General features: G+C 42.4%; 1 protein-coding gene across 7 annotated transcripts in view; it reads right to left on the bottom strand.

The window, feature by feature from the left end:
• The window catches only part of AFF3 (ALF transcription elongation factor 3), a 499,557-nt gene that overhangs the window by 34,915 nt on the left and 440,646 nt on the right, over positions 1-23,996 (bottom strand). For all 7 annotated transcript variants that reach the window (XM_081069257.1, XM_081069258.1, XM_081069259.1 and 4 more), the window contains 2 exons: positions 11,651-11,825; positions 3,125-4,207 (listed from right to left, as the gene is read on the bottom strand). In XM_081069257.1, the coding sequence (XP_080925383.1) occupies positions 3,125-4,207; positions 11,651-11,825 (1,258 nt within the window). The remainder of the gene's footprint in view (positions 1-3,124; positions 4,208-11,650; positions 11,826-23,996) is intronic.

Raw genomic sequence — 23,996 nt, 5'->3', positions numbered from 1 at the left:
GGAAATAAACAAAAAATTCATCAGACTATATATGAGGTGTGATCAAACAATACTTCCAGGACTGCTTCAGAAAGTGTCAAGAACGATGGGATAAGTGTGTTCGAAACAACAGGGTGCATTCTGAGGGACATTAATGGCAATGTGTCTTTTACTGTAATAACTTTTTTTAAATTTAAGCATTCACTGTATGTTTTGATCATACCTCATAATTACTGTATTGCATATTTGAAAGTAGCTCGGAAAGTGGATCTTGAAAGTTCTCATCTGGAGAAAAAATATTGTAACTATTGTATTTTGCCGTGTAAAATGCATACCCATGTTTTTGGCCCAAACTTTCAGGGGAAAAAAATCTTTTGTTTTTATTTTTTAATTCAAATTTTTATTTGTTTACATTTAGGTACTTGTTTTTTGTATTATAAAGGAATTTTAGCATTTATTTCTTAACATATTATGGGACAAGAAATTTTATGTACTGGTAACAAATTTATGATATTTATGCATCACAGAAGGTCAAGAACTCTTTGTCGTTGCAGGTTTGTCGTAAGTTCAACAAAACCAATTATCGTATTCCAGGGTATTATTTTGCATAAAGATATTGTTATTGATTTCTAGAGTTACACTTTTAACTCATAAGCATAAATAAAAGAATTAAAACATTTATATAGATATGGATTTAGTACTACCCATGTATAATGCACATCCTTATTTTTCCCTCACAAATTTGAGCAAAAATGTGTGCATCATACATGGCAAAAACCAGTATGTATAGTGGTGGATGTTTATTGGACTTTTTATGATGATCATGTTGCACTAGATACAAATACAGAATCATTACATTGTACACCAGATACTAATATAATGTTATGTCAATTATACTTCAAATTTTTTGTTTTTTAGAAAATCAGGAAGAATACTGTATAAAGTATTAAAGTAGAAACATTTTCCCGTCTTTCAAAGTCTCTCTCTTGACTTGCTACAGTGGTGTTTATTTGCTGTTTTATATTGTGCTCCTTGAGGGGTGAGGATACCTGGGGTGGGGGAGGGTGAGTACAGACTCAAGTGCCCAGGGGTCCTGTCCTGTGAATGGGCACATGTGTGGTCCAACAGCAGAGGGTTTCCACTGCCCACCAATTGTGGAACCCACCTGTAGTGGGGTCACTAACTCCAGTCAGGCATTTCCCCTTTCCATGGCCCACCCCCCAATCCAGGTGAACTGGCAACCCTAGGGGACTGCGGTCTCCTCTCTGAGACCCCTCAGTGCTTGGATTGGGGTTGGGCAAGATGTCCCTCCTGACCCCGGCCCTCACTGTGCCTGCCCCTTGGCCCCGTCTCTGGAAGGAGATGGGGAAGGGAGCCTACAACAGGACCAGGCATACTCAAGGCCACAGGGCAGGTAGAACCTGTCCGGGGAACAGGGGGACTGCACGTGGGACAAACTCCACATGCCCCCACACATGCTCTACTGTCCCATCATGCTTCACTTACCAAACACAAACTCGAAGATAAAATGAAGACTTTCAAGATGGCAACCACAAGCATGAAACTGCAAGCACGAGCCCTTCTGAGCAGGGGCCCTGGGATAAGGGCTACACAAATCTCAGGCTGATTTCTTATTGTAAGACCCTCAGTCAGACAACCTCAGTTCATTTTTGAATCTGTCCCCGATCACCTAGTGAACCTGAGGCGAGTCGCTTTAACCTCTTTGCCTCAGTTTCCTCATCTGTAACATGGGCATGATAATAGTATTTGCCTCATAAAGTTGTAAGAACGAAACGCTTTAATACAGAATGCTGAGAATAGCATCCCTCATAGGGACGTACATGTGTGTTAACTGTTAATGATTTTGCCCTAAATTTGGAACCATCCACAATTACTGCAACCTGCGGTTTGTCCCCCATTGTATTTTTCACTGTGGTCCAAGTTACTTTTGAAGGTATGATAATAGGAGGGGATAAAAAGCCTCAAAATTGGCTTTAATTTATGATGAAGTTACTCTCATGTTCAAAAATCTTCAAAAACTGCTGAGCATTTGGGTCTGCTTCCAGATGAGGTGTCTCCAGCTCTCCCTGTACTTGAACTGCCTTTCTCACTCCCGTGCTTCCCTTGTTCCCCCTTTTCCGCATTTGATGCAATTTAATGCCTGACCCTCTGATTACACTCACGTGCCACATAACGTTTTCGTCAACCATGGAGCACAGATATGACAGTCGTCCCATAAGATTATCACGGGGCAGAAAAATTCCTATCGCCTAGTGTCACTGTAGCTGTCCTAATGTCACAGCACAAGGCATTTGTCATGTTTGTGGTCATGTGGGTGTGAACCAACCTACTGCGCTGCCAGTCGTATGAAAGCCTAGCACATACGCTATGTACAGTACATGCTACTTGATAATATACGACTATATTTACCATGTTATACTTTTTATCGTTATTTTAGAGTACATTCTTTCTACTTATAAAAACGTTTGCTAAAACAGAATGCCGTGTGACGCCGGCCGCAGCCTCGGACATCTCCTGTTCACCATGTCTCTTGACTGCACCACTTTCTCTGGTGCTGGACTGAATCCTGTGTTGTTTTGTGCAGTACGTGCTGTACCGGCTCGTAGCCCGGGAGCAGTAGGCTGGACCACACAGCCTACGTGTGCAGTGGGCTAGACCATCCGGGTTTGCGTGTGTGCACTCTGTGACGCTCTCCTTGATCTACAGCACCGGGAAAAACGGCGGCTGGTTCTCTGATGCCAACGTCACCTCTTCCCTTCCATCAAAGAATGGGGTTCACACCGTGTTTTGCTTTTCTACAGGCCCCGCAACCTCCAGCTTGCCTCAGCACACTTGATAAACATTTCCTGTATGCCTACTTCAACATGCAGTGGGACAGGAATCATTAATCGAGAACCATAAAATGGGGGTCATAATGGTACTTCCCTCCCTGGGCGGTTCTAAGGACTTAACTGACTCACTGTATGTCAAGTACTCACAACAGCATCCGGTCAGTGTAAGGTACTAGAGGAATGCTCGCTGAGTAAGGACATGCCAGACTAGCAGGGGACTCGCGCTCCACTACCTCACCCAAAGGTGCAGGGACAGCCCTCCTTCCCGGCCAGGCCCTCAGCCCCAAGCCTACCTTGCGTTTCCTCTTGGACTTTGGCAAAGCCTTTTCCACGGGTGTGTCGGCTGGATGGCTGGGTGGTGCGCTTTCAGCGTCCTTGGCTGCAGGAGCACTCAAGACGCCCGGCTCCGGGGGCAGGTGTTCTGGGATCCTGGACAGAAGGGTCAGGTCAATTTTGACCCACAGAGACCTGACCTCGTCACTGTCCTTCAGGGGGGAGAGAAGTTCATTGCGGCCGAAGGGGACGAGCGTGTAGAACTGCTCCTCCAGCTCCTTGGCGATGTCACTGGTGGTCCTGGCGTTGATGGAGCCCACAGAAGCGCGCGTCCCACTGCCACCGCCGATGTTGCTGGCAGCCTCCTTGAGTCTCTGTTCACTCGTGGAGGCAGCGGTGGCCACCGCCTGCGCTTTGGCCAGAGGGTACACCTCCTGCTCTGACTCCAGGTCCGAGTCCGAGGAGGAGGACGAAGACGAGGACTCTGTCTCGATGAACTCCTTGGACTTGGGGACGATCCTGCTCAGTCCACGCGTGCGGCGCTTCTCGCAGGTGACTGAGGCGCGCAGCTCCTTGCGGTGGCTCGTTCTGCTATTGCCGCAGGGCCTGGCTTTGCTGGGCTCCGCAGGGATGGCCGTGCCAGCCCCCAGGGCATCCGCGGGCTCCTCAGGCCGGTGGCAGTTGGTGCTGTCGCCAGCCGAGGTTCTCTCCGTGCGCCTGGGGGGCTTCTTGCCCGCAGACCTTCGCGCGGGTGCGCTCTCGGGTGGCGCACCGGGGACCGCAGGCGGTGGGGCGGCTGCAGTGACAGCCACGGCCACGGCCGCGGGCGGGGACTTCTGCTTCACACCTTTCGTGCCGGGGGCCTTGTTCGCTGTCCTTGGCCTCTGCTCCTCCTTGCAGGCGCCCTTGTCCTTCTCTCTCAGGCCGGTTTGGCACCCGTCGGGGAGTTTCCCGCAGTCCTGCACTTGGTCTTTCCCGGCGGGGTAGTACTGATTACTCTCCGGCCCGTGGCTTTCATTTTGGATCAGAATGGGAGGCTTGTGGGGATTAACTTTGTTGAGCCATTTATCCAGCTGCCACTTGTTCGAGGACGCAGGCTCCGCCTAAAAGCAGAAAACCAGCAACAAACAAAACATCTTTTATTACAGACTCACTTAAAAGGGCACGGCTGCTCTTATCTTCACTTACTCCTTTAGGTGTGTGAGCAGAAAACGCGTGGCCTGGAAGCAAAGGAACATGGGCACAGCAAGGGTGTGGGGCAGCTCTCAGCGGGCAACAGGATGTGGGGTGGTGGCCCTTTCGTGTCCCAGGGCACTTAAATGTCAGCGCCGTTCTTTGAAGCCTATTAGGAAAAATTCGTGGATGGCACTGTGCTTCATTAGAACCCACTTCTAGCACTTCTGAGTGTTATACAATGTATATTTTTAATAATTATACATACATACATACATAAACTTGAGATCCCACAAAAGTTAACTGGGGAACTGTCTGAGGGCCCTGAGTGTTACAGCACTCATTTTTTTCTAAGACCTAACATTTTTGGGGGAATTAGAAGTGGGGGATAAGTGGAATCTATATAATCCCACAAAGAATTAACATATAGTTTATGTGGTGAAGGCAAGTGGGGCGTAGTTGTTTACGAGTAGAAGCAGTAACTTTGGGAAGACGGTATACCATTGTTTAGTGGTACAGAACTCCTATTTTCAAGGGACCGGGTGTATGCCCTGTGGGCTCTGGCAGCTGAACTTGGTTAGCCCATCCTCAACCTGCTTTGCCAGAAATGTTTCAGACATGGAAATGACGATGGAGACCTTTCCGGTAAGCAGTTTTGCTGACTTAGAGCAAATCATGGATATGACAGGTTTCAAACTCTGCCCCATAGATTGGTTTGTCACTGAATGCCCCCAAAACAGAATATGAAACGTTGTGTAGATGCATTTTTCCAGGAGAAGGCCATAGTCCTACGTCTCATAAAAAGGTTAAGAACTGATGATTTTACGGGGAGTAAATGCTTGAACGGTTGATTTCTAATAAAAGTCGATTTATCCAGCATCTACGATTATTAATAGAAAAGAGGTATACAAGTGTGGAAGTGCAGACAGAGTGGTTTTCAATGTGTGACTATATGTAAGATGGGGGAAATATTTTGAGTGATTAAGGTGATGTATTTTTCTCTACAGCCTCCCACCTTCTGATTGTGGCATCCATTGTTTCAAAGGGAGACTATATACCAGCCTAAAATAAAGAAGATATTGCATTTCCAATATAATTGGTTAAAATCTAGAGCAAGCCAGGCTCCCTTGTAGGAGAAAAACTTTTTTTTAACATAATAATTTCCAAAAGCTCACTTTTATGTTTCAAGATCTGCTTTTCAATAGTGAGGTCCATATTAAGAGCAGAGCTTGAGGTATAACCACATGAAGGGAGTGAAGAGAGGGCAGGGTCTTAGACACAGGGGTCCTGGCTGAGTCTGGGGAAGTCTGGGGCGTAGCTCAGGGAGATGGGAACTGTCTGATGGGCCAGAAGAGCTTGGGGCCAAGACGGAGAGGACACAGAGTATGGGTGCCAGGCACTAGAGCTTATGGCAGGGACCATGGACATCCTGCTAATTCTTCCAAAACTGATGAGACCAACTGCACTTCAGGGAACCCCAGCATGGTGTCCAATGACTGGGAAGGACAAGTAACACTTCCTTGGAGGCCAGCATGAGGATCCAAGGCTCTTGCCCTGGGGATCTGGGATGGAAAAGCTTCACTCTGGGACACAGGTATGGGAAGGGAAAACCTCATGGCCCCAACGGGGAGTCTGGTGTCTGATCTGAATTGTGCTGTTTGTTTTCATGTACCAGAAGGACCAGGGCACTAGAGTAAGATGCAAAAGAACAAAAAGATCTATCTTTTCGGTGCCCTTGAGTGGTTATAGGTAAATCTGACCTCGCTTTACTTTGGCTTCTCCAGAGAAAGAGAGCACATGAAACATATACAACGATAGCAGATGCATGCACTGGAGAAAGTGGGCCACGGAACAGCTTTTGTCAAGGGGAAGCTCCCACCTTCCCTGAAACTAGCTGAGTGTGGCCGAGAGCTAATTTGGTGGCAAACAATTTATGGCTTCTGATATTGTCTTCTCCCGCCCCCATTTCTCTCACTATGTGACCACCGACGAGTCAGTGACTTTTTTGCTTCAGCTTCAGTAAATAGGAATGGATGCTGAAGGGCCTCTTGCAGAAAGGGGACCTATACTGGGAGAAGGGGCAAACATTTAAGGCAGAGTATACCATTCACACTGGCCCTACCACCATGTTTAACACTACCTCTCCTTCCCTCTACCGTCCCCAGTCTTCCTCAGTTCACATTTCTGAGGCGAGAGCACACAGATGATTGCCTGGAGCGAAAACACAGCTGCACACAGGGAGATTCGCGCTAAGACTTCCTGGTGGGAGCGTTAACAGCGGAGGGGAAAATTTAATAAATTTAGTATCGGGCCCATTGCCTGATGTGCTTTAGGGTCATTTTTTTCTGCATTTCACAGCTGAAGAAATCAGTCTGAAGTATCATTTTCAACACATCACTAAATCACACTTCCTTTCTCAAGGATCTGCGAAGACCTCCTACTGCCTCTCAAAGGAAATCCAAATTCCTCGGGCTGGTGTTCAAGGGCATTCATCGTCTTACAGTCAGTTGTCTTCCACTGTGCAACACCCGCAACGTACCTCCCACTGCACATATGGCATCTAATTTAATCCACGCCGGTGAGAAATACTACCAGTCCTAGTCTGTAGGTGAGGCTCAAAGAGGTTAAGCGACATGTCCAAAGCTGCAGAGCTGTCAGGCACCAGGGAGACGAAACCCGTATTTGTCGAGGTTGAAATACCAGGTTCTTTCTCCTGCTGCCTCACCTGAGCTCCCATCACTGTCTGGCAAAGCTTCATGGAAGGGGCACCTCATGCCTTTGAGAAATGTCAGTCTTCAACCTAAAATGATCTAATTAGGTCTGATTTGGGGAGAATACCACTAACTCTCCAAACGATATCTTTGCCCTTTATTATCCTCAAAGGCACAGCCTTTTCTTGTTCATATCTGTTTCATGTGTATATGACGTCTGACAATTAAGTTTGCGAACGCATCCTAGAAAAAGTGCTACATACCTCATAGCTGAATATCACTACAGTCACCTTCGAAATATTAATACTCCCCTTGGGAAGCTATGCACTGACACCAGCACCTAGTCCTTCAAAGCAATTTTGGAACTCTTTTTCTGGAATGGCCATCAGAGCTGTTGTCATATTATGTTACCCTTGATGTCCTGAATGGCATCAAGATGTCTTCTTTTCAATATTTCCTTTATCTTCGGGTAAAGAAAGAAGCATTGGGGGTCAGATCAGGTGAGTAGGGAGGGTATTCCAATATGGTTATTTGTTTACTGGCTAAAAACTCCCTCACAGACAGTGCCCTGTGAGCTGGCGCATTGTCATGATGCAAGAGCCATGAATTGTTGGCGAAAAGTTCAGGTCGTCTTTTTCACGCAGCCTTTTCAGCACTTCCAAATAGTACATACACTTGGTTAACTGTTTGTCCAGTTGGTACAAATTCATAATGAATAATTCCTCTGATATCAAAACAGGTTAGCAACATTGTTGCAATTAAGTTCACGAACTTAATTGTCAGAACTCAATGTCTTAATTTTGCCAAACACTTCTTTTAGGTGGGTGCTGGGTCTGTTTCTTTGTGTCCTTTGCAATGTCTGTCATAGGTTAGGGAGGCAGATTGCCATGACTCTGCTCCTACTAAGCACAACTCGTAGTGGATACAATTTGATAATCAAATTGTATTATTTATTACTCAGGACGTCCTCACAGATTAGGCCGCAGAGGAATATCTGCCATTCCGGGGAGGAGGCAATTGTGGCTAAGGAAGTTAAATGTGAAAAGTGGCAGTGAAGGGGGGCAAATTCAGGGCTTGCAACGTCCACGGGCATGCTGCTGGTATGGTCAACCTCCTGAGCCGTCTACCAGGTTCTGCTCAGTGTTTTGTTTGCTTGCTCGCTGCTTTATATTTTCAGCCACGATTCTCCTCCGCGATTAATCTCTGTATTCATGCCTAAGCGTCCACCGTGCACTGTAGTTCCTGCTTCATTTCCATCCTTCACAGCACCCACTGCCATGTACCCCATGGACACCTCATTAAGGAGAAACTTGTTGGGTCACTGAATAACTTGTATCACACTTCTGCTGATTTCCATGGTCAGTTAAGGGAAATGCACAGTGGAAAACACAGCTTACCTGAGCAACATTAAGGGCTGGGTGAAGCCCTAGTATAAAGAGATGGGTTAAACCTACTTAATCTCGGCACGCCTCAAAATCATGGGACCAGGCTCTTTTTTCCTCCATGTAGTACCTCTGATGTGGGGAACACAGGTTGGGGGAGCTCCATGTGCTGGCTGAGGGGGAAGGCGCTTTGACATGACAGGATGTACGATGCCAGGAAAGATTAGGCCAAGAACAACAAGGCCCTCCACATTGGGCAATCGAGAGGAGATCTGCGGGGATGGAAATACCATGTTTCTCTGTAAAGAAGACCTACCCCCAAAATAAGCCCCAGCTAAGATCATCAGCCAGACGGACACATTTAGTACGTTATGACGATGTTCCAGAAGTCGATGACATGACTGTATTTGAATTAATGTAGATTGTTGTACATGAACAATTAATAAGACATCCCCTAAAAATACACCATAATGCGTCTTTTGTAGCAAAAATTAACGTAAGACCCGGTCTTATTTTCAGGGAAACACGGTAGTGTTTGCAGTGGTTCTTCTATGCTAGCTCGCATATATGGCATTGTATATACTACTTTGGAGGTTCAGCTGAAATGCAGTGGTTTTTTACAACCACAGCCATCAAGAACAGTTCAGATGAAACTCAGTGAAGCCCCACAAGTTTTCAGTGCTGGCACATTGAAGGGGAGAATGCAGGTGCCTTGGAACCTCATGAGGGTCTCCTTCTATCCCCCCCTACCTGCCGCTCTCCTTCCTCCCCCCATCAGGATGTTACCAGTAGGGGAAGTGACAGCCAGAAACACTTTGCTTCAAAGCAGAATAAACTGGTGTGCACAGTGGAATGTGAGGTGTGGGGCTCTACGGAGCCCCCCTGTCAGGTGGGGGTCAGGAAAACAAGCCTCACTGCTGTCTGTAAGGTGACGTGGGCCAGTGCAGTCAGAGAGAAACAGTGACACTGTGGACAGCCAGCCGGAAAATGCTACTTCCCTGCTTTGCGATTTTCATTCTGCAAAGGTGCTTTGTTTCCAAAGGGCGTGTGTCTGCATTAATCTTGGGGAAAATGTTAAGAGACACCTGACTTTTATTCCCACTCATACATTTCTTTCCAGCAGAAAGAAGTGGTGGGCAGCAGGGCTAACAACTCCCTTGCCACTTTTGCATTGTCTCCGCAGAGAGAAGCAAGGAATTAAAAACTAGATGTGGCCTCAGGCAACCTAAACTTTTAGGCTGGCTTTCTTAGACTCGTGCTCCCTCTCCTTAGCCAGGGGCCTCTGACAGCTGCTGGAAGAAATGACAAGAGCTTCCTTTCATCACCAAGGGGTTTAAATCTTTGTAATTATCTCAGTGACATTTAGAAAGAATTTGCTTAAAGCACCTTAGAACTACTTTTCTTAGGCTACTTTCAGCTTCATTCATGAGCTCTAGAAGTCACAGTTCAGCAGGAAAATAAGACTCAACATTCATGAATTTAACCTTCAAAGTCACAAAGAAAAGCCTGGGGGGGTCTTCATAGATACACTTTTTGTCCCCATCCACTCTCCTCCTTGGCTGTTGCAACGTCCCTGGAACCCAGTTATTTCTTATACTACTACTCTGGAGTTTCTTAACAAATTATAGCATAAAGCTGACTTTGAAGAATCCTGTTTAAGTCCTCCATTAGATTGAACTCCTGTATTTTTTGTTTGTTTGTTTCAAATTACTCCCATTGTTATGCCAGTTCTATGAAGACCTTTCCTGTCAAATAATTGTTGTACCCTGGAGCCAAGCACCATGTTGGTGGCAAATGCTCAATAAATATTTGTTGAATGAATACTGAATGAGTGAATGAATGAATAAATGAAATTATAAAGAAGGAATCATACTTTAGTTTCCGGGAAGAGTCAGGGTTATAGCAACCTCTGGCTTTTATAGGTTAAAGGTGCAAAGGGCCTTCCCTCTACTACAGGTAGGTAGGTAGGTAGATAGATAGTGGATCTAAATGTATAAGTAATGGATTTTCATTAATAAAGGATAGATAGATAGATAGATAGATAGATAGATAGATAAAAATGGCAGAGGACATAAGCCTCACGGAATGGAGAGAAAAGTGTTGCAGAGATGGCTTATTTCAGGATGAGTGGAGAGCTTTTGGTGCAGAGCAGAAAGGTGCTGGAGGAGAAATGAGGAATGTGGGGAAATATTCTGTCCCTGGGTTTCTCAGGGATCCTGCCCAAAGCCCCAGCTTCCTGAGAGGACACCGGAAGGGGAAAAATCCGAGGGAATTTAAGGGAATAAACTCGAAGGACTTCAGATGAAAACACCACTGCTTTCGGGTGTGATAACATCCGAAGGCACAGGTAGAAAAGATGGAAGCAGAAGTTGTGCTCCCCTCTCACCATAGTGGTTTGCCTCAGGGGCTTTGGTTTTATTTCAGAGCTATTTAGAAATGTGGGCCCCAAGTGGTAAAGAGGATTTTAGGCAAAAAGTTAAATCTTACTACCCATGGTAATGCCAAAGGTTTATATACTCAAGAGGAAACTATTTTATTCCTTCCTTAGAACTCAGAGTCTACTCCTACAGATACATGGACTTGAGAAATTGGCTCCCAACCCTCTCCCAAGAATCTCCATGCTCTGAATTACTCTTTATTTTTCCCCTTTCCCCTTTGAAGTAGAAATAGCACTGTTTTTATTGGTGCCTTATAATGTTTTTATATGAGGCACCTAAATCTTCCGCACAGATACTCATTATAGCTATCAAACGTTTCCTTATTATTTGTAGGTTGATGCTAATTTTTCTTTTTATATTTTCACAAAGAAAACACAGTTAAGAAAGTTTTATTAATATTTATAGCTCTTGTTCTTCTAATCCGTGACAAACTGCAAAAAAAGTAAGATTATAACCATGTTTAACCCATAAAAACTCCTTTCCCTGTGATTTATGGGCGACCCCATTTCCCAGGCGGTAAACTTCCCTCGCTGGTTACTTCCTCGCTGACCCTTAGGGAGACTTGATCCATAGGGTATTTCCAGTCAGGGGTTTTATAGCATATTTGGAAATTTCTGGAAGTCAGGAGAGAGCTTTTTGGACAACGAAAGATGAAGTTTCTATACTCCCAAGGAAGCTGTGTGATTAGGAGACCTGTGGGGAGGGGACAGAGTGAGGGAAATGATGTCCAAACAAACCCTGACAGGCTGCCCAGGGGTGGTGGCCGCAGGGGTCCCGGCTGTCACAGCCCAGAGTCCACGGGGCAGAAGCCGTCAGGGCTCGGGGGCCAGTACAGGTCTTACCTCGGGGCTGGAGTAGTGGGCAGTGCCCTCGCTCTCACTGGAACTGCTCTCGGTGTCGGAGTCTGATCCGGAGCTGCTCTCCGAGTCGCTGGACGAGCTGCTGCCGCTGCTGCTGCTGCCGCTGCCCTTGCTGGGAGGCACCGAGGCTCTGCAGTTGGCCTGCTGGACGACAGCGCTGCCCGCCCACAGGGCCCCCGGGAAAGACAGGGAAGGAAAGCCAAGTGAGCAAACACGACAGCACCGAGCATGCTGGCACTCCAGCACAGCAGACGGGGGGCCCAGGCCACACCTCCGCCAACCATCCCTTGGCCCATGAAGAGTGATCACCAAGGTCAAAAGCATTCTAACGGTTAAAAGAAGTATTAAATAAAATTGGGAGTGAAAGTTGGTGCCCCTTGGTGGTCGGGCATGTGTTCTTTGCGTGGCCATTTTAGAAGGGGAGGTGGTGTTATTCCAGAATGACTATTTCTATTTTGCTGCTGTTGTTGGGAATGGCTTTTCCAAGGCACCCCAAATCTAATCATCTACAAAACTGCAAGGAAATCCAAAATGCTTGAAATATTTTATAAAAAAATGAAAATGTCTGTTTGCTTTATTTTCGGACGTAGACTGTGAGGACGCACACAGTATTTTGCTCTGTGCTTTCATGGCCTGCTGGAAGGTTCTGGAGACCGCAGGACCGGCAAAGTTACAGTCTGGCTGCCCACCTCTTCCTGCTCACAGACTCGAGGGCTGTCTCCCTTATAGGAGCTGGCTTGCTAAACAAACAGTCATCTTCCTTTGAGTCCTTTATTAATGAAGATCCATTACTTACACATTTTTATATATTTCAGGCTTTAAAATTCAACCCCAGTACAGTGGCCTAGAGCAATAGCATTTCAAATGATACTTGATGTTCCCACCCACACTGGAATTTGCCAGGAAATTATATACTCCAATTATATACTCAAAGAGAACAGGAAAAATGGACACTTTCGAATGGTAATTAATTTACCACAAAACTTCAAATAGTACACATCCACCCCAAAGAGAGTGTGAGCCAAAAAAAGTTTTAGTACTCACATAATATTCAACATCTGCAAAGTCTGTATTAATTGCATTGAAACACACCTGAATTTGTTTTTTTGAGGTCAAATTCTAAACCCAGAAAATGCAGTGACTACGTTTTCTTTTATGTTGAATCAGCAGATAGTTGCTTGTCCTTTTCAAATGTGACTACTGCTTCAATAGGACTGAATATTAGTGAAGGCCATGGGCTGGGGGGCTTGCCAGGGTTTAGGGTCTCAAGTGCAAAGCAGCCTGGACGAGGTAAAGGGCCCTTTTTACCCTCCCCTCAAATCTTTGACCAAAAAACAAAAAAAAAGCTTTGCCCACGGACGGATTCTCATAAATCCTCAGTGTGAGGGCAGTGAGGGGGTTAATACTCATTGGAGCCTGGCTTCTAGAAGAATGAAAAGACAAGAAACTGTCTTGCAGGATATATCTGGAAATAAAAGCACCTTCTGGAACTGCAGGGTCAGGGAAAGAACATGTTGAAATATAACCTTCCATAGTGGTTTTTCTGTCCACCACCAATATCATGTCATGGTCCATACCTACTATGTGACAAAACTCTTCAACATCAGACAACATCTGCACATTTATGTCTTGCCTGAGCTGAAGTGATTTCTTTGGCAGCCTCTCATTTATGTCTGGTGTTGAGTGAGGAATCCTGGCTCTTTAGACAGAGGCAGGGAAGGGGAAGGTTAGTGGCCAAAGGGCTGTAATATCGCTTTCTTCCCTTATGAACTAAACTCCAACAATCCCCCCCAGCGCCCCGGTCACAAGACCAAACCCCCAAACCTCCCAAAGTGAAGCAACACATGGTGGAGGAAAGGATATGTCCGCCCCCACGGTACTTTGGGTGACACTGCCGAAGACTGGGAAGTTAAGATGAATAATCAGCATTCTGATTGGTATTGTATGACGGCCAAAGGCTTTGATCACAGGGCACTACAGCCCACCTGCTTCAGCTCAAACAACGAAGCCCCTGTGATGAAGCTGTGGTGTGTGCACGTGTGAGCGCAGAAGCAGTAACGTCTGTGGTGCCCCGGGGCTCGCACCACAAAGTGGCTGCCTGCCTTTGGAAAAGCACCACTCTAACTTCCGGGAAGACGTCCATTCACCAGCACGGCCTGCCTTTTCCAAATGCCTGTCCTACAGGAATGAGACACTGGCCCAAAGAGACAGAATCTTGGATCAGATCTAGCTCAGTAGAAAAGCCTTAGGCTTTCATGATTTCCTTCCTTAAAACAGGAAATACACTTCAAATGAGTTTTAGTGGGATAACTATTATTTGCTTTATAAAACAGTTGAGAGAGCCAAGAGTTTTAGGTTTTTCTTCACGCTTTGCTTGTAAGGGCTGTGGGGCTTATGATGCCTCTGGGGTCAGGATTGAATATGTTCGTGTTTCTGTGGTCCAGGTAGAGAAAATGTCACCAGAAAGAATCTATGTTACACACCCCTAGCCTGAAGGGCTCTGGTGGCTCCAGTTGTGAGATCAAGAGAACTACCCTACATACATTAACTAGTCTTTGTGTGGGTCCTTGGGGAGGGGGACTGGTGGTTCGGCCTCAGTGTAATGACCACTCTTGTCGTGAGCACACGAGGCTGCTGTGCTTCCGTTGGAGGGTGGCAGAGTAAAGACGAGAGAACCAGGTGGTCATCACACACAGACTAGTGCTAATAAAAAGATTGGCTCAGCTCAGCCAGCAGCACTCTCTGGGGTCACAGAATCAAGAAGATGAAAAAGACTTATTGGAAAGACCTTCCTGAAAGAAAAATACGCTGTATATATTTAAAAGGGAAACTTTAGTGTGCCAACTAGTTGTCATATTGCTGTACCAAAGGTAGTAAAAAAATTTAAATTAAAAAATTTTAACTTTTGCCTGAAAGGATAACATAGATTGGTTGACATGATGACACAGCCTTCAATAATTTTTAGGAGAGTTCTTAGACCCTATGCCATTCCAGGAACATGGTGCCATTGAGTCTGCAGACATGAAAACATCAGTGAGATCACGGAATAAGTCTTGTTGTCACCCAACTTAGCACAGTGCCTGGGACATAGCAGTCGTTCCCATGTGATTGCTGAATAATAAAAAAAAAAAACCAATAGAAAAAAAAATCCATCATTGGGTGAGTTTTTTTTTCCACTTAACCTTTCAAAAAGGTCACAGTTTCTTTTTTCCAATAAAAAATATTTAAGGGGATTTCAGCACCTCTGTACTCTTCCAATTTTAACACTTCTTCCTTTCAGAGAATATTTCAATGTTCTCTAAATTTAATCTGCTGTAATTTAAGCCCAGTTCTCTTTTGGATGGTGTATTTAATTTCTGTATTTTGATTTCATAAAATGTTTTGCTGGTTCTGTGAGTGGTGAAGACCAAGTACACCTTTGAGAGAGTCCTGGCTTTACTCTAAATGACCTGTTTGCTGTGTTCCTTCCTTTGACTACAGAAACATACTCCTTTCAGAATCTGGCCTGGGATAAATCTGAATACAGACAGTAAAAGAAAAGATCTGGAACCTAAATGACAAATCCTGGCTCTCATAGTCAAGGGTGCTCCTGCCTGCCAAGTGTATTGTGGGGCCTGGATAAATACCCACAGTTGTCCGCAAGCTTTCAACCAACAAGTAGCTAGGAGGCAGGCTGTCTGCCTGGTTGGCATGGTGTGGATGCTGTGACGCCCAGCATGGTGCCTCGCCTCCTGTGGGCACTGTACTGGTCTTGGCCAAATAATATTATGGAAGAGGCTACAGCACCTCCTCCATCGGCCCACAGAATGAACTCAACAAATGCGTGACTCGCAAACTGTCATCAGTCCCCTGGCAACAGCAGTCCTGCATGGAAAGCATCTTTGTTGATATAAATTGATCTAAACCTATAACCACATTACGAGAAGTGAAAAATGGTAAAAGTTGGCATCAGAAGGTTCACTGTTGCTGGAATTCCCTTCCAAAAAGCAAAACTGATAGGACCGTTGGTTCCGATCTAACATTTTTGTTTGCTCTGCATTACCACCAGGAACAATTGTTCTTTGAAACGTGGCTTTTGGAGCTCTTCATGGTCTGGCCTCAATCACAGCTCCAGCTTAGCCTCAGCGGGTCCATCTCTAAAGCTCAGCCATGACAATTTATCATCATTTTGACAATTTTTGGGTATAGCTGGGTGCCTTTGCTCATGCCATTTCCTGTGCTAGACAATTCTTTCTCCCTTTCTTCTTCTGGTTATTTCCTACTCACTCTCCAGGACTGAGTTGCAATGCTATCTTATTCTGTGAAGTTTTTGCCAATTTCCCCACACATAATGGATGTTTCTTCCCTGGGCTCCTAGCACATTGCCCATTTCTCTGTTGGAGCCCTTACCATATTAAGGATATGAATTATCTAATTTATCCTTGTATTCATTCCCCAAAGGTAGCAGAAGATCTGGCATAAACAGACTCTCAACAAATATTGATTGACTTAATAAAAGAAAAATGATTCTTGATACAGTTGTGTAAGTCCATGTATTTTGTTATACTAGCCAATGAGATGTTTATATACAACACAGGTATTTTTTTCTGTTGCTTGGTGCTGTCTAGGATTTCATAAAACTGAAACCTTTAGAAAGCTACCATCTATATTACAGATTGCAAACTGGAAATCTACAGGGGCCAGGAAAGTAGCGTGTTTCCCCCAAAATAAGACCTAACCGGACAATCAGCTCTAATGTGTCTATTGGAGCAAAAATTAATATAACACCCAGTCTTATTTTAATATTATATAAGACTGGGTATAATATAGTATAGTATAATATAATATAATGTAATACCGGATTTTATACTAATTTTTGCTCCAAAAGATGCATTAGAGCTGACTGTCCGGCTAGGTCTTATTTTCGGGGAAACATGATAGCATACATGAGTGAAGTGTCCAGGTATGAAAAAAACCCAAATACCTAACACGTGAAGATAAATGATAGTGGACCCTTGGCTCCAAGGTGGTGAAAGTGTCAAACTGGAGAGCCCCATGTGGTCTAACACTACTCCCCATGCCAGCATCTTTGCCACATGGAACGGAGACCCCAGTGTTACCAAGTCCTTTGATTTTCTAGAGGCAGCCCCAAATCTTGGTGTTTATAGCCAATCTCCTGATTTTTAAAATGCTAATACCTAATTTGAGAAGTTCTAACAATGAGAAGTTCCACTGTATTTTAGCAATGAAATTTTAGCAATGTAGGGCAGATGAGGCCTGTGGAGCACCAGTTTGAGACCCCTGAGCTCTGTTCTATTATTACACATTCTGAAAGCCTCAGATGGTTCCACTTAAAAGCGATGGACAACAACCAGGAGTTTTTACTCCCTTAGGGATTTAGATTAGCAGGAACAAACAAGAGGTTAACCACATCCATGCACTCTCTCAGCCCCCTTATTTAAAATCTGAAGTAATTACTGATCCACCAGGAGCTGTAAAATAGTAGAGATGTCTCATGTAGCCCTCACTCAGCTTCTCGAGTGGCTCCATCGTACGTAACTATGGTATAGTATCAAAAGTAGAAAACTGACAATGGTACAATGTGTGTATGGTTCTGTCATTTTATCACGTGTGCAGATTCAAGTCACCACCACCACAGTCAAGATACTGAACTGTCCCATCACCACAAGGACCTCCCTCATGCTACCTCCCCCTTTAGAGTCACACCTGTCTCTCAGCCTCACCTATCCCTAACCCCTGGGAACTATTAATCTGTTTTCCATCTCTAAAATTTTGTCATTTTAAAATGGAGTCATATCATGTGCATCTTTTTAAAATGAGATATGATTTAAATATCATAGTATGTATCCTTTTGAGATGCGTTTTTCCCCCCATTCAACACAATGTCCAGAGATCCATCCAAGCTGTTAAGTCATACAATCATGTTAAGTCATAAATATCAACAGCTAGTTATTTTTTATTGGTTCCATGGTTTGGATGTTTAACCATTTGCTCATTGTTTCACCATTCAACCAATGAGGGACATTGTGGTCGTTTTTAGTTTTTGGCTATTACAGATATGTCTACCATGAGTGTTTGTGTATAGGTTTCCGTGTGCACATATATGTTCATTTCTCTGGGACAAATCCCAAGCAAAGAATGACAGCTAAGCTGAATGATAAGTGCATGTCTATGTTTTAAAGAAACTTTCAATTTTATCAGTTTTGGTTAATGTATTTTTCAGCTCTGTTGTTTGGTGCATACACATTTAAGAATGTTATGTCTGAGTGAAAAGGATGAAGGGATTAAGAAGTACAAATTGGTAGTCACAAAACAGTCAGGGGGATGTAAAGTACAGCATAGAGAATATAGTCAGTAATGTTGCAACAACTATGTATAATGTCAGATGGATACTAGGCTAATTAGGGGGAAATCACTGCATAAATTATATAAATGTCTAACCACTATGCTGTGCACCTGAAATTAATATAAAATAAGATCACGTAAAATTAATATAAAACAATATATTGAATGTCAACTGTAACTGAAAAAAAATTAGTAATATTTTAAAAAAAGGAATATTATGTCTTTTTGCTGGCTTGACTCTTTTACCATTATGTAATGTCCCATTATGTCCCTGGTAATTTCCTTTGCTCTGATGTCTACTTTATCCGATAGTGATACAGCCATTCTGGCTTTCTTTTCATTAATGTCTTCATGATATATATCTTCCATCCTTTTACTTTTAACATACCTGTACCATTTTATTTGAAATGAGTTTCTTGCAGACAACACGTACTTGGGTTATTTGTTTAATCCTCCCTACCAATCTGCGTTTTAATTGGTAAATTTAGGCCTTTTACATTTAACATAGTCATTGATATTGTTAGAGCTTAAATCTGCCACTTTACTTTTTGTTTTGTTTGATTGCTGTTTTCTTCTTCCTGCCTTCCTGTTCTTTAAAACATGTTTTAGAATAACGTATGTATGTGTGTGTGTGTGTGTGTATGTATGTGTGTGTGAGTACATATTTAAATTCAATTTATTGAAACTAAAAAACAAAACAAAAACAGCTCCCCAATTTCTCCCACCACCCCCTTAACCTCTGGCAACCACCAGAATGAAGCAGAATTATAAAAACATAGAATACAATTATATTTTGATTTACTTACAGTGTTTTTGAATGCATATCTTTGTACAGAGTTTTAAATCTTTTTTCTAGATGCTATATTACACATAACTTATCATGATCTATTGGTATTGTCATTTTACCAGTTTGAGGGAAGTGTAGAAACCTTGCCTCCTTAATTGTCTTAAGTATTTCTTCTATATAGATTGAGAGCCACATCAAACAATGTTTCAAATTTTCCTTCAACTGTCAAACACCTTTAGAAAACCCAAGAGAAGGGAAATTTATTGTATTTTCCCTAGTTTTACCCTTTTCATTGGTTCCTTTTCCTTCTTGATTATCATTGATTTTTATCAAGGTTCCTTCGTTTACAATTTCTTTTCTGTTTCAAGAACTTCCTTTAGCCATTCTTTTTGGGTAGGACTGCTGGTGACAAATGCTGTTAGTTTTCCTTCACCTCAGTATGTCTCCATTTGTCCTTCATTCCTGAAGGAAATTTTTAGTGAATATAGAATTTTGGGGTTGACAGTTCTTTTCTTTCAACACTTGAAAAATGATGTGCTATTTCCTTCTGGCCTCTATGGTTTCGAATCCAGTGTCATTCAAATTGTTTTCATTGTTTCACCCCTACAGTAAGGCGTTGTTCATTTCTCACTGCTTTCAAGATATTTTTTGTCTTTTGTTTTCAGAGGTTTGACTATAATGTATCTTGGCATGAATTTATTTGGGTTTATTGTTTGGGGTTTGCTCAGCTTCTTGAATATGTAGATTTATGTCTTTTGCAAAACTTGGACAATTTTTAGCCAATATTACTCTGAATAATTTTTTAGCCCCACACTATTTCTCCTCTTCTGGGACTCTGAGGACACAAATGTTAGGTCTTTTGTTATAGACTTACAGGATATTGAGGCTCTGTCCTTTTTCTTTTCTTTAGTTTATTTTTCTGTTTTTCATATTGCAATTTTTATTGTTCCATCTTCAGGCTGACATGTTCTTCCTTCTTTTCTCTTCATTCTATTGTTGATCTCATTCATTGTATTAAAAAAATTCAGTTATTGTATTTTTCAGTTCTAAAATTTCCATTTGAATCTTCTTTACATCTTCTCTTTCTTTGCTGAGACAATTTTTGCATTTGTTTCAGGTATATTCTTAATTGCTTGTTGAAGCATTTTATAATGGCTCCTTTAAAGTCCTTATCAGATAATTCTAATATTTATGTCATTTCAGTATTTGTTGACTGTCTTTTCTCATTCAAGTTGAGATTTTTCCAGGTTCTTGGTATGATTAATGATTTTCTATTGTATATTGAACATTTTTGGTATTATAAGACTTTAGATTTTAAAAAAAAGTCTGCTTGTTTTAGCAGGTCTCCACTAACACCAGACCGGCAAGGACGCACAGGGTCTCTCCTTACAACTGGGCAAGCATGCAAGTACATCGATGTTTCCCAAAGATGTGCTGATGGACATGGGCCACTTTTCTTTTTCTTTCTATGGTGGTTGGCTGGAATAGAGCAGTTATTGTCTAAACGTTTTCTTTTTTTTCTAGGATACCCATTTCCTGTTTTTTTATTTTTATTTATTTTTTGACGAGAGAGAGCTGGATTTCCTGGGGTGCTTAAAAAAATCTGTGCCTACTGGCAATTCCAGGTTGCCAACTTCTCTAGCAGTCACTCTGGGCTATTTGAGGAAAAAAGAAAACCCAGGGAACTCATTGTCATGTCTTTCCTAGGGCCTGAAGTCCCTAGTGATATCTACCTTTTCTCCACCTTTCAGTCTTATGTTAGATCTCTTTCTCTCTCCCTCTCCCTCTCCCTCTCTCTCTTTCTCTCTCTCTCTCTATATATAAATCATATATATATGATTTTAGCTGTACTTAGCAAGAGGAACAGAGAAAAGTACATCAGTATCTTGTCCCAGAACAGGTCCATCCACTTGACATTTATCAACTGGAAAGGAACCCTCTCTCAATATTTCCAACCTTCTGCCCTGGTTGTCTCAAAGGCTGATGAAGGAATCATGCAGGTCTTTGCTACAAATCCCTGCCCATTTTATCACCCAGTCAAATTAGGCATTAATTCATTTACTTAAAAACCCTGATTGTGGAAATGAAGCTTAGGTTTTATAACTGTGTGTTCAAAGCTAGAAAGAACATGTGTCACTAATGATGCATATACCCTTGTGAGAAAAATGACTCAAGTGAAATGAGGCTGTAAAATTGTTAAGGACAAAAAGGTGAGTACTTTAAAAGTTATGTTAAGAGTAAATGGCATGGGGGTAAGAGATGATATTGCTGTGACATTTGTTAACAGTCCACTTTGTGCCAGTACATCAGAGTGATAGCACTTGTGTGTGCATGTGTGTGTGTATTTGGGGAGGAGGGAGGTGACAGACACCCAGTCATGTACAGGGCATGGAACAGAGGAGTCAGCTGGTCCAGACTTCTCCAAGGAAAAAAACTGTAACCATCAGACACAGTTTGGAATCATAAAGAATAGATGAAATAAGCTATGAAAACTATAAAGCAAGGTCCAATAGTGCTTGTTGACAATGCAAAAGTTGCACATTTTTCATCTAGAAAAACCAAAGAAAAGCTCCATAAGTCAGAGTGGAGCACCCAGTACCCAAAGGGAGGAAAACAGTTATATTCATACACAAAACAATGACTCAGGACAATAGACAATACCTCCCTCCCTCAAGACCCCAGGCCCCCAGGATTATTTTTGTTACTTTATGCCTTTGTTGCCTCCTTATAGGGTAAGTATTATTATGCCACTTTATAGGTGAGGACAATAAGGTCCCTAAGAAGAGACATAGCTGAGATTCTACTTCCAGAAATGTACCCTATGAAAATAATCAGGGACATTTCAAAACATTTATCTACAAGGATATATGCTCTTATGTTATTTGCAATAGGAAAGCATTTTTAAACAACCAGAGTGCTCAACCATAGGGGATTAAATAAATAATGATACACTTTTATGAAAGACTACTTTTCAGCAGTATGTAGTCATTATAAACACATTAGCAGAATACTTTCTATTGTGAACAATTCTCACAGTATATTTGGAGGAAGTGGGCTTTTCAGTATGCCAGTCATCTGAGGGCACAGAAATTGATCAGGAATACCTAAATTTTGACTCTGCTTTTTCCCTGGGAGAGGATGGGGTTTTGCTGACACTGGCTTTCTTAAGAATCCGAGGGTCCCCATGTCTACACACATGCTCTTACATGGGATTATTAAACACACAGATTATGTAAATCTTCCAGACTAGTTCTGTGAGGTCCAAGCATCAAGGGATTGACGTGTGAGCACCCTCGAGGGGTACCTGGGGATCTGTGATAATGTACGGTGCACCTGTTCTGTGAGGCACCTTTGCCTCAGCTGTGCTTCTCTATCCTTTGACAGATAAGTTGAGGACCTGACCTAACCTTACAGGGTATATGCGTGTGGTCTTTCCCTGTTGGCTACAAAGCAGCATGATCATAATTACATTAAACATTTATACATACAGAAAAAACACTAGAAGGATATATACTCAAATGTTAACTGTGGATATTTTTGGGTGGTAGAAATATGAGGACTGAATATTTTTCAACTTTCCTATGTTTTCTAATTTTTCTCCAATAGAACATATGCCACCCTTTTCAAGTTTTTTTGATTGTGGAACTGATTCTATTAATATATTGAAATTAGCTTCCTGGTATTTATTTAGGAATTTGGAAGGAACTATATTTACTGGTGAACTTGATATATATTTACATTTCCCTATTTTGTACTTTGGGGCAATTTTTGGCAGGTTTTGTAGCATGGTGGTCTTGGCTTAAAATAATAAATTGGATAGAGTTTTACCTTTTCATAGTGTTTTAGAAAAGTTTAAATAGTATAAGAATGATCTCTTCCTTGAAAGTTTGGAACTTACAATCAGTAAAATCATGTAGTCCTAGAAACTTTTAGAATGGCAATTCTTTGGTACCTTTTGCAATTTATTTCTTGGTTATTGTCCATTTCTTCTTTCGTCAACTTTGCTAATTTGTATTTTTCCCCCAAAATATTCTATTTAACTTATATTTTCAAGTTTATGTATTTCCTAAAATTCATATTCTCTTGAAATAGAAAACATTGCATCTAGTATATCACTTACCCTAAATTTTGCTTTCTCTTCCGTTTTTCTTCATTGTATTTGCCAGAAGGGTTTCTATTTTATTTTATTCTCAAAGAAATAGCTCTTGATCTGTACAATAATTCTAGCATTTTCTGGCTTTGCTTTCTTCTACAGTTTTTTTCAGGTCTATTTTCTACTACTTTTCCATATTTCTTGAATCGAAGGCTTATTTCAGCTATTTTTATTTTTTCTTAATAATGGACGCACTTGAGACTATCATTTTGCTTCTGAGTATATCATCCTCATTATGTTGTTTTTATTTTCTTTACTTTCTAAATAGATTGTTGTAGCAGTTTTAAATTCTCCTTTGATCAAATAGTTGTTTAGAAGGCTGCTTTTCAATACAAGATGACATTTGAGAAGGACAAACATTACATTAAGGTCCAAAAAATAAACATGGGGGATGTAACATATGTGTACACTTCAAGTGGAATGGTGGCTTTGGCCGGAAGGGGACATCTTTTTCTTAAATAAATTATTCATTTGTTTTTTTAAGTTACAACTGACATTCAATATTACTTTATTTTAGTTTCAGGTGTACAGCATAGCGGTTAGACATTTATATAACTTATGCAGTGATCCCCCCGCTAAGTCTAGTATCCTGGCACTGTACCTAGTTGTTGCAACATTATTGACGATAGTCTCTATGCTGTGCTTTACATCCCTGTGACTATTTCGTAACCGCCAATTTGTACTTCTGAATCCCTGAAGGGGAAATCTTATTGCTCAGATAAAACAATCTGGCAAAGGTGAGAAGAAAGGGGCAGGGAGAACAGCTCCTTTACCGTGAACTAGGATGGAAGGGACGGGAATTGGGAATGACCTGGGGAAGGGATTAAGGCTGTGAAGAAAACTTCTACAGTGCTGGGCATATCCCAAAGGTCTCCAAGCCTTCTTGTGGCCTTAGGGAAGGATAAAAGTCAACAGAAACTGTCATAGTCAGCAGGAGACAAATTCAGTAACATAGAAGGGCTATGAACTTGGACATAAATTATGCCTCATCTTTCACTGCTGATGCTGTTGTAACATATGGAATTATTTCTGTCACATACCAA

The sequence above is a fragment of the Rhinolophus hipposideros genome (genome assembly GCF_964194185.1).
Source record: "Rhinolophus hipposideros genome assembly, chromosome: 12".
Lineage (NCBI taxonomy): Eukaryota > Metazoa > Chordata > Mammalia > Chiroptera > Rhinolophidae > Rhinolophus > Rhinolophus hipposideros.
Note: the sequence above shows the minus strand (reverse complement) of the source record. Positions and strands in the feature narration are given on the sequence as shown.